The sequence below is a fragment of the Galeopterus variegatus genome, unplaced genomic scaffold (genome assembly GCF_000696425.1).
Source record: "Galeopterus variegatus unplaced genomic scaffold, G_variegatus-3.0.2 Scaffold276, whole genome shotgun sequence".
Classification (NCBI taxonomy): Eukaryota; Metazoa; Chordata; class Mammalia; order Dermoptera; family Cynocephalidae; genus Galeopterus; species Galeopterus variegatus.
Genome location: NW_007726387.1, coordinates 354852 through 365973, shown reverse-complemented (window position 1 = coordinate 365973; position 11122 = coordinate 354852). Strand labels below are relative to the sequence as shown.

The 11122-nt window shown below is 34.6% G+C and overlaps 1 protein-coding gene across 1 annotated transcript in view; it reads left to right on the top strand.

Moving 5' to 3' along the window:
* The window catches only part of TRPM7 (transient receptor potential cation channel, subfamily M, member 7), a 118326-nt gene that overhangs the window by 97637 nt on the left and 9567 nt on the right, over positions 1-11122 (top strand). The window contains exons 30-37 of the mRNA XM_008566921.1: positions 2197-2222; positions 4679-4729; positions 4809-4874; positions 5606-5889; positions 6017-6099; positions 6262-6467; positions 9323-9374; positions 9487-9593. Coding sequence (XP_008565143.1) covers positions 2197-2222; positions 4679-4729; positions 4809-4874; positions 5606-5889; positions 6017-6099; positions 6262-6467; positions 9323-9374; positions 9487-9593 — 875 coding nt within the window. The remainder of the gene's footprint in view (positions 1-2196; positions 2223-4678; positions 4730-4808; positions 4875-5605; positions 5890-6016; positions 6100-6261; positions 6468-9322; positions 9375-9486; positions 9594-11122) is intronic.

The window sequence follows — 11122 nt, the reverse complement described above, 5'->3', positions numbered from 1 at the left end:
TTTAAGAGAATAAAATTGTCATCAGAAACAATTTAAAAAACTAGAAAGACTATTGTGTAGCAAATAAAACTCCTGAAATTCTTTATTCTACCTTGAGGAATATTCTTATGGTAATTATATTCGTTTATTATGTCATTAGTTCAATTGTATGAAACAAGGACTTCATGTTGATTTTGCAGCACTCATTCTTAAAACATACTGTAGGAAATAAAACAGGGTTAAACAGTTATGCTATTTTAAGTTTTGTTTTTGTTTGTTTTTTATTAAAGGATTGGTTACAAGATAGACCATCAAACAGAGAAATGTAAGTAAGACTTTCCTCATCATTAGCCTAAAGTATCATAGTTACTGAATGTTGTCTTTTTTCCACTCTTTGCATCATCTCTTTAACATGCATTTACCTATAGGTGATAATTAGCATCTCCTGTTTCTGCACAGATGAGATTGGAGAAACTCATTTATTATAAGTTAATGTATATATTTAAATTTATCATTTTCTATAGTTATAATTTCAACTCTAATAAAATCTTCCTACTAATGGTACAATCATGATTTTATTGTTTCATCTTGTTCCCAACTTGTTCTTATAAATTTGTTGAAAGACTTAGTTTGAGACTTTAGTTTTGTACTTGCTTAACTTCTCTGCCCATCATTCTAATCAAATTTTGCATCTGCTTTTGGAAAGCACTTTGATGATTAGAGCAGCAGTAACAAACAGTATACTAGAAAACTTGCATACAGGAAGATCCACTAGAAAGGTGATGTGGTAATCCAGAACCAAAAGTGGAAACAAAAGGTAATCTGACAGATAATTGTCCCTGAAAAGTAGAATTTTTTAGTACAGATTAGACATAAGGATAAAGAAGAACCAAAGATAACTCTGTGTTTCCAGCCTAGGAATTAGTATTTTAGGATTCCAAAGGATATTGAAAAACAGAAAGGTCTTGTGTTGACACCCATTTGATATTGGAAGCGTGGTCAAGTTACTCTCTGATAAGAACTATTTGAGAAGAGAAGCCAATTTGAGGGTAATTATTATGTATTCCACAGTGTTCTCCCCCTTCTGTGAATCAGAAGCGGATGTGAACATATAGAGAAGAAAATAAACCACGTGGATAAGCAGCTCTTCAAGTTGAGTGTCTTGGCCCTGAATGGCATTTGGAAGACCTACCTGTAGTCAGACCTCTTCAGGGAATATTGTCTTTTATAACTAAAGCCAGAGGATGTAATTACAGAATAGGTACTCGAAGTTGATGTTAATTCTGGTCTCTAACAAGGAAACATTGTCTTGTGGAATGCTAACCCAGAGAAGTACCCAAAGGGTGGTGTTGATTCTCACTCTGGAGGCTGAGAAAAGAGTGGCTTCTCAGCCAGCAGCAGTCAAAGGAATGATGCCAGGGCCAAAATACTTCTTATAAGAAAATGTTTATATTATTAAGGTGAAAATCAACAGGAAACATCAGGGTCAGATAGAATGTAAGAGCTAGAAAGAGACTGCAAAAGTCCTCTACTCCCGAGGTCCTTTCTGAATCTGGTCCTTTTAGTCCTAAGCAAGGCCACATAGCTGTGTAATGAATGGGAGTGCTAAGCCTCTAACCCATTTTTCTTGATTCCCATTCCATTCTGCTTTCTCCTATACCAGTGGAATCCTTGGAATTAAAGGAACATCCACTTGGTGCCTATATATTTTTTTATACATAAATATATTGAACATTGGGAAAATTTTTTCCAACATTAGAAATTGAGTTTTGCAAAATGACATCTATTTATTATTATCTCAGTTCTTTGCCCATCACTTCTGTTGAAGTTTTTTTAATATCCTGCATAGTCATTTCAGGGCATTGTTATAGTACTGGAATGAATCTCTACAAATACAGAAGTTATGAAATATTTTACTCTATTAGTATTGAGCCTTCAATTGGGCACCAAACTACTAATAATATACTTATGTAGGCATAAGTTGTAGAGCCAAGTTCTTGATAAACGATTATGGGTATGTCTGAGTGCTTATCTGTATGGATTTGGGATTGGCTTAAGGGAAATGGCAAATATTCAAACAGAAGTGAATCTGAGTTTCAGGATGCTCGTAATTTTTCATTAAATAATTATGATAACTTTATAAAATAAAAAAATTAAATGATAGCCAAAACTAAAATTGTAGAATAACTTATACTATATATTTTGGTGTTTGTTTAGGCCATCTGAAGAAGGAACATTAAATGGTGAGTCTGTGTGCTAGATTTAATGTGAAAAATTGAGAATCATATATCTTCTATAGCAGATACCACATTATCCTAGGTAAGACATTTTAGACTTCAAGTTTGAAAAAGCCAAGGAAATGAAAACTTCTTCCCTCATATAGTTTCTCTGTAATATGTAATGTTTCACAAACACATGAACCACCCTATGAATGATGATCTCTTTGCTGTCAGCTCCCATATACGCCTTTTAATTTCTGCTGCCCAGCCTGCTCCTTCTCTAATATTCCCTGTTTTAATGAATGATATTCTTTCAGTCAGCTATGTGAAACCTAAGAGGAAGTTCACTTTACCTTGACTTGGCATTCACAAAGTCCTACTGAATTTACCTCTTAAAAATCTCTAGAATCCATCCTCCACTATACATTCCACTGCTGCTTTCAGTTCAGACCATCATTCTTTAAACTTTTTAGTGAATTTTATAAATAATGTCCATACAGAATAATACAGATAAGCCTACAATTCAGTGAATTCTCACAAGATAAACATACCAATGTAATCAGCACCCAAAAAACAAAATGTTGCCAATATTCCATCTCCTTTGTGTCCTCTTCTTGTTATAACCCCTGTCCCTAACATGACAGATTAGTTTTGCTGGGGAGTGGGGAGGGTGCTATATGAATGGAATTCTACAGTATGTTCTGTTTTGTGTCTGGCTTAACATATTTTTGTGAGATCATTATTGCTGTGTATAGTGGTAGTTTGTGCATTCTCACTACTATATGGTATTTCTTTATGTGAATATATTGAATTTATCCATTCTACTATTTGATTGGCATTTCAGTAGTTTCAAGTATGTGGCTATTATGATTTCTGTTGCCATAAGCATTCTTGTTCATGTTGTTTGGTAAACATATGTATTTATTTTCTTTTGGGTATATACCTAGGAATGGAAATGCTAGGTTGTCGTGTATGCATGTGTTCATATTTAGTAATTACTGCCAAATAGGTTTTCAAAGTGATTATGCCAGTTTGGGCTTTGTTCCTATAGTTTTACTTCTAGTCTACCTTTTATTCTGCCACCGAAAGGATTCTTCTAATAGACCTAACCTTGTTACTTCTTCACTTAAAATTTTCCCCACTGTCATTCAGTAAAATCCATTGTCTTTTCTTAGCATGGCATACTAGGCTCTTAATTAGATATTCCCTACTTCTGTAGCTTCACCTTCTACAGGTATGCCTATACTCTTGCTCATTAATTTGCAATCTTGGCTGCATATTCAAATCACTTGTAGAGAATTGCTTGTATGATAACATGTACCTGCAGAATTACAATATATTGGAGTCAGATCTGGGTGGGTGTATGTTCAAACAGCTCCATAGGTCATTCTGATGTATATAATTAGTCTTATTCATATTAAACTGCCTGCAGTTTCCCAAGTATAGCATGCATTTTAACACTTCTGTGAGTGTGTAAATGTAGCCCTGCGCACACCACTGCCTTGCAGATTACTCTTATTTTCCCCTTCACTTTCTCTGAGACAGCCTTCGACCTCTCCTCAACTAGGAGGCATTATGTACTCCTCCTCTGTAGCCCTATTATATGCATGCATTAGTGTGTGTATGTGTGTATGCACACATATATTTTCTATACTTATCACACAATGAAAACTATTGATTTTCATTTTTTGCAAGACAGTAGTTTCCTTTTTATTTCGTATTCTAGAAACTTAGCACATAAGAGATTTTATTTATTCTCCAGTTACATTTAAAAGTAAAGTCCTGAGGCCGGCCCAGTGGCGCACTGGATAGTGCGCCGCTTGGGAAGCTCGGCAGCGCTCCCGCCCGAGGGTTCGGATCCCACATACAGACCGGTTCCCGCTCACTGGCTGAGCGAGGCGCGGGAGCAACGCCGAGGGTTGCGGTCCCGTTGCCGGTCCCCGGTCCGGTACGGGGGCAACACTGAGGGTTGCGATCCGTTGCCATCCGTTGCCGGACACGGAAAAAGACAAAAAATAAATAAATAAATAAATAAATAAATAAATAAAAGTAAAGTCCTCAGAAAATTTAGAGATGGGGGAGGGGCTTTGGGGGGTGTATGTTTCACATTCCAGAAGTTCACCTAATGGTAGACCTGCTAAAATAGTTACAGTCCTCAACACCTAAAGGTCAGAAATGAAAAGATTTTTCTTTTTGAGTGGGAGGTATGTAAAGAGTGCAGCGTATGGTAGGAATTAGGAGAGCGTGAGACATCATGTGCTTCCTCCCTTCCAGGTGTCTGAGTGCACAGTGGCCACTAATCTGGCATAATGAAATGGGGTAATGTAGCACATAATGGACATATTTCATTATTTGTTTTTTCTATTTTTGTGAGGAGAGGTTACATGAAGGGAATTTAAGATGGTGATATGAGAATGAGCAAAAATTACTGCTGCTCTAGTACTCATAAAACAGTCTCATTTGTTTATTTGCCATTTTAGGTCTTGCTTCTCCATTTAAGCCAGCTATGGATACAAATTACTATTACTCAGGTCAGTAATATTAAAAACAAAGTTTAGTAATATTTTGAACCTTTAGGTATTTTATTATTTCTCTCTCATTTTTATGCAGCTGTGGAAAGAAATAACTTGATGAGGTTATCACAGAGCATTCCTTTCACACCTGTGCCTCCAAGAGGTAAATCCAAAAAATAAATAAGTAAAAGGGAAAATAAACCCTTTTACTGATTTTTAGCTATAACATAGAACATGGGTGGGGACAGAAAGAAAAGGGATCACATTAAGAAGTGTAAATTTTATATAAATTCTTAGTCTGACGAATACCAGGGTCACGTATACTTAAATGGAAGAAGGAAATATTGGAAGTATTGAATTTCTTTAATACAGGTTCATTCAGAAGCAGTGGTGTATTCTAATTCAGAAAAATTCTTGATCCACTGTCTAGTAATGAAAGTATAGATAAATTGACATCAAAGAGTCTGTGGAAAAAATAACTCTAACCTCCCATCTAAAAGTTTAACTCAGAAGTATTTAGAATTTCAGTTGCTTTCTTAAAGTTTTTTAAAAAATGTTCAGAATTTCAAGAAAGCCTATCATACACACGCTCCCATCTAAAAGTTTAACTCAGAAGTATTTAGAATTTCAGTTGCTTTCTTAAAGTTTTTTTTAAAATGTTCAGAATTTCAAGAAAGCCTATCATACACACGAATTCAGAGATATTATGGAAGTAGATTCTTGATTTCCTATCATTTGTTGCTCTTAAACTTCTTTTTATAAAACTACAACTTGATCTGTTTCCTCTTCTGTTACTTATTTAATCTTAACCAAAGATGCCTGCCAATTGTTATTCTACTTTTTTGTTTTTTAAAGTCATAATTTGATTTTAAACTATGTCCATTTGTGTTGTAGGTGAGCCGGTCACAGTATATCGTTTGGAAGAGAGTTCGCCCAACATACTGAACAACAGCATGTCTTCTTGGTCACAGCTAGGCCTTTGTGCCAAAATAGAGTTTTTAAGTAAAGAGGAGATGGGAGGAGGTTTACGAAGAGCTGTCAAAGTACAGTGTACCTGGTCAGAACATGATATTCTGAAATCAGGGCATCTTTATATTATCAAGTCTTTTCTTCCTGAGGTGGTTAACACATGGTCAAGTATTTATAAAGAAGATACAGTTCTGCATCTCTGTCTTAGAGTAAGTGCTGTGAATGCTTAATGATGGAACACAATTTGAGCTTCATATTTTCATTTTTGAAGTGCAAATAAATCAAATAAAATCTTAGTTTAAATATTCAACAAGGGTTTTTTTTCTCCTTCTGTAGGAAATTCAACAACAGAGAGCAGCACAAAAGCTCACATTTGCCTTCAATCAAATGAAACCCAAATCCATACCATATTCTCCAAGGTAAATCCTTAAATTTTCCTGGGATCTTTTAGTATTACGTGGATAGCAATCTCTTTTGAACTTCACTAGTGATGTTGAATATTTGATTATTTACCTATTTTTAAGTCAATTATAATTTTATTAACAAAACTGTTAGTAATATCTATAACTATTTTTTATAAGGTTCCTTGAAGTTTTCCTGCTGTATTGCCATTCAGCAGGACAGTGGTTTGCTGTGGAGGAATGTATGACTGGAGAATTTAGAAAATACAACAATAACAATGGTGATGAGATTATTCCAACTAATACACTGGAAGAGATCATGCTAGCCTTTAGCCACTGGACTTATGAATATACAAGAGGGGAATTATTGGTACTTGATTTACAAGGTAAATTTATTAAAATATTGCTAAGAAATTGTGCAATAGGTTCTCAACTATTCATGTGTTATGAGTGATATAGAAAAATCTGCTAATTTATGGGTAGGTAAAATCTGAGACTAATAGAAATTATTCAAAAAGTAAATCAATCATATCCTTAGTGTATAGCTATCAGGGCTGTGAATAGTGGGATCTGACTATATTAATTGTTTTAAGATAATACAGATGTTTAGATAAGCAAAACATGTGAAATCCCCCTCTACTCTTAGATGTGCAGCCCTTGAGTATTTCAAAAGTATAAAGACCATTTCTTTAAAACAATAACAGATACAGATATTGTTCTTTAAAACAATAACAGATGTTTATGTTACCCATTACTATGAACTAAAGTACCTAAAAATTTAGTGGTTTAAAACCACCACCATTTTATTTACTTACAGTTTTTTGATTCAGGAGCTTGGATGAGGCAGTGGAGATGGCTTATCTCTGTTACTGTGGAGGGCTCTAATGGCTGGAGACATTGGACAGCTTGACTGTCTCTTCATTGTCAGCTGAATTCCCCAGTTCTTTAAGTGTTCTCTCCACATGGCTAGTTATCTTGGGTTTTTTCACAGCGTGGTGGTTTCAGGTAGTTGGACTTTTTACATGGCAGTTGGCCTCCTCTATAGAGAAAGCAGAAACTCTCAGGGCTAGGACCAGAACTGGCCCAGATTTCTTCTACCATATTTTACTGGTCAAGGCAAATTATAAGGGCAGCCTAGATACAAGGGCAGAGGGAGTAAATTCCAGCACTTGGTGGGTAGAGCAGCATGGATACAGGGAGGGATTGCTCATAGCCATTTTAGTAGATAGATTCTGTCATACATGTGAAAGAAAAAAAAGAAATTGTGGCTGGGAGAGGGCAGCTTTGCTTAGAGTAATGTCTGTTCTGCTTCACAGCAGGGTCAAAGAAAATTGAGCAGGTTGCCAGCTCTGCTTAGGTAATACTTTCACATTATGGCTTCTATAATTTTTCTCTAGATGCTTAAGAACGGTTGTTTAGAATATTTATCTCTCAGTGACTCCTTTCATTGTACAAACACAAATATAAAAGATTTGTTGAAAAGCAAACAGTATTGATTCAGCTCAAGAATGAAAATCTGTGTAAAAATGAGTACTTTTTTTTTTGTCAGTAGTTCATCACTTCATATAAATGATTAATGTGATATATATAGTGGAAATCCTGATGTATGTTTTTTTTTTGTCAGTAGTTCATCACTTCATATAAATGATTAATGTGGTATATGTAGTGGAAATCCTGATGTATGTCATCAATCCAATTAAATTTAAAAAATAATTAAAATGTATTTTTCAGAAAGTACCATTTAATTTTCTTGAAGCATGCATAGGAAATGAGGACAAATTTTATTCTATTTTCAGAAAGTACCATTTAATTTTCTTGAAGCATGCATAGGAAATGAGGACAAATTTTATTTATTCTGATTTAAAAAGATGGTAACTATTTTCAATAAGCAAAGTAATTGTGATGTTCTCTACCTAATTAGATGTTCATTGGTCCATTTTTTCACAGGAACATTTTAGGTGATTACTACAAGTTAAAACAGTATGGAAATATGTAAAGAACAGAGTGTTCTCATCCTTACTGTTTCTCTACTTCTGTGAAGACATGTATTCAAATGAAGGTTTTTTCCCCCTTATTTTTTTTTTTTTTTTTTATCATTTTGTTATGTTATGCTTCCCCCCCCCTCCCCCCAATTTTTTTTTCACCTTATAATATGTCATGGACATCTTCTAGGTCATTGCTGATAAATTCTCGTTATTTCTTTTAATACCTTTATGATAGTCTGTAGTTTGGATGTACAGCATGATTTACATCCTCTTTTGATAGACATTCACTGTTTTTAGTTTTTTGTTTCTACAGTGCTGTAACAAACATACTCATGTACTGCTACTTTTATTTCTGTGAAGTGGGTTCCTAAATTGGCTTAGTAAAAAGAGATGAGTGCAGTATTAATTTTAACAACTACTGCCAGGTTACTTTCCCAAAAGTTTGTAGGAATTTATATTCAGTGCTGTATATAAGTGCCCATTTCACCACAGTCTCTCCAGTATTGAATATTCTTAATCTTTGCCAGTCTTTTACTTTGGAAAATAGTATCATGTTTTAATTCTGACTTTTCCTTTTGTGAAATTGAGCCATTTTATTGGATTTTGTTCTAATGCGTTAAATATTTGTGATTATTCAAAATGTCAGTAGGTGGCTTTTTTATATATACATATACGTAAATATATGAGAGACTGGAAGATTTAACCACACTTTTAATACCTCTGGGTAGGGCTGGAGGTGAAGGAAGATGTTCACAATATTACTCTATAAAGTTATCTGAATGTTTTGCAAGAAAATGTTAATGTGTGATTTTTTTTTTTTTTTTTTTTTTTTAATCTAAAGCATTTCTTTCAAAAGTCCTACGGGTAATGCCTTCATGTACTGAATTGTTCTTTGCTAACTAAGGCAAAACAAGGGCAGATTGTATAGACATTTTACAAGTAAGGAGATATTTGCTTGCAGCATTGGCCCTGTTGAATCACAAGCCGGGTACCATCAGGAGCTTACATGCCTACCTGCCAAGTCTGACATTTAACTCATGTTCATACCACAGGAGCTGCGTCTGTTCCTGGTGGGATGCCAGGGTCTTAAGTCAGGTTATGAAATACCAAGAGAGAAAAACTACATTCTTTTGGATATTTAACATTGTAATGATTGATGATGCTATGAAATCGTCAAGACTATTTTTATTATTCAGATGTTGATGTCTATATCAATTATATAATGTAAATTGTCTTTTTTATATATACATATAAAGGCGTGGGTGAAAATTTGACTGACCCATCTGTGATAAAAGCAGAAGAAAAGAGGTAATAAGTTCTGACAGTTTCATTAAGGCATATTTTCATAAGTTCAAATTCTACATTTCTACATAAACTGACTTTTTTTTTTTTTCTTCTTCTTAAACTACCAATTCCACAGATCCTGTGATATGGTGTTTGGCCCAGCAAACCTAGGAGAAGATGCAATAAAAAACTTTAGAGCTAAACATCACTGTAATTCTTGCTGTAGAAAGCTTAAACTTGCAGGTAAAATTTTTCTTAATCAGTATATACATGAATTGTTAGCACAGTTGGTTACTACAGTACTTCATAAAGCCAGCAGTACAAAGGTTTGATTTAATGGTCTCTAATTGTGCCAGCTTCAACAGCTCTTTCACAAATACACATTGTTGGTTTTAAATGGATCTGTGATTCCTTTCATTACTTACAAAAATACAAAGTTCATTCATTTAATATATTTATTATGTGTCTGCAGGATGCCAGAATTGTGCTAAGTGTTGACAGTAGAATAGTGAACAAGACAGACATGGGCCCTGCCCTCATGGAGTTTAGTTGAATGTTGAATATTGGCAAGATTAGCAGGGAGTTATAGGACGGATAAATGCCAAGAGACAGGAAAAGAGTGCTATAGAACATGTAAGCAGGTCACTTTAACACAAACTTAGATGTCAGGGAATGATCCTGGGGAACTGACGTATTTGCCTAGACCTGAAAGATGAATAGACTTCAAGTTAGCCTGGCAGAGAATTGGGGAAGGAGTAGTCCATGAAAGCATGAATAGGAACTGCAAATATATCTGTCATGATAGTAATATCTTTGTATTTGAAGAATTACAAGTTACTATTGAATTGTAAGTTATTGCACAAACCAGTGGTTCTTTCCCTTTGGTGTGCATCAGAATCCTGTGTGGAACCTTTAAAAAATTACTGATGTCTGGGGCCCACCCTTAAGCTATATTTTTAGAAGTCCTATTCATTATGACCCATAAGGTAACAGATAAGAGTTTGGACTCAGGAACCAGACTGCATGGCTCGAAAGAGTACCTACATCATAGGTTTTCTGAGGATTAAGTAAGTTGGTATTTATGAAGTACTTCAAACAGTGTCAGCCACATAATAAGTATTATTAGGCATATAAATAGTGCTGTTTTTAAAATTTCAGTAATTGTTTATTGCTAGTATACAGAAATACCATTGATTTCTGGTATACTTACCTTGTGTACTGCAACCTTGTTTAACTCACTTCTTCTAGGAGCTCTGTTTTTTTTGGCAGTACTTTAGGAGCTTTTTAGTATACACAATAAAGATAGTTTTATTACTTCCTTCCCAACCTGTATGCCTTTTATTTCTTTTTCTTGACTTTCTGTATTGGCAAGGATATGCAGTACAATGTTGAATAGGTGTAGTGAGAGTAGACATCCTTGCTTTGTTCCTCTTTCACCATTAAGATGATGTTAACTATAAGGGTTTTGTGGATGCACTTTACTAGGTTGAGGAAATGTCCTTCTACTTCTTGTTTCTTGAGAATGTTTATTTTGAATAGGTATTGAATTTTGTCAAATGTTTTTTTCTGTACCTTTTGGTATGATCATGTTCTTTTCTTCGTTAGTGAGTTAATGTGTAGTGTACTGCATTGATTAATTTTTGAATGTTGAATCAATCTTGCATTCCTAGGACAAAACCCTTGTTGAGACACATATCTTATTTTTATATATTGTTGAATTCAGTTAGCTAATATTTTGTTGAGTGTTCTGCGTCATGAAGAATATTGGTCTG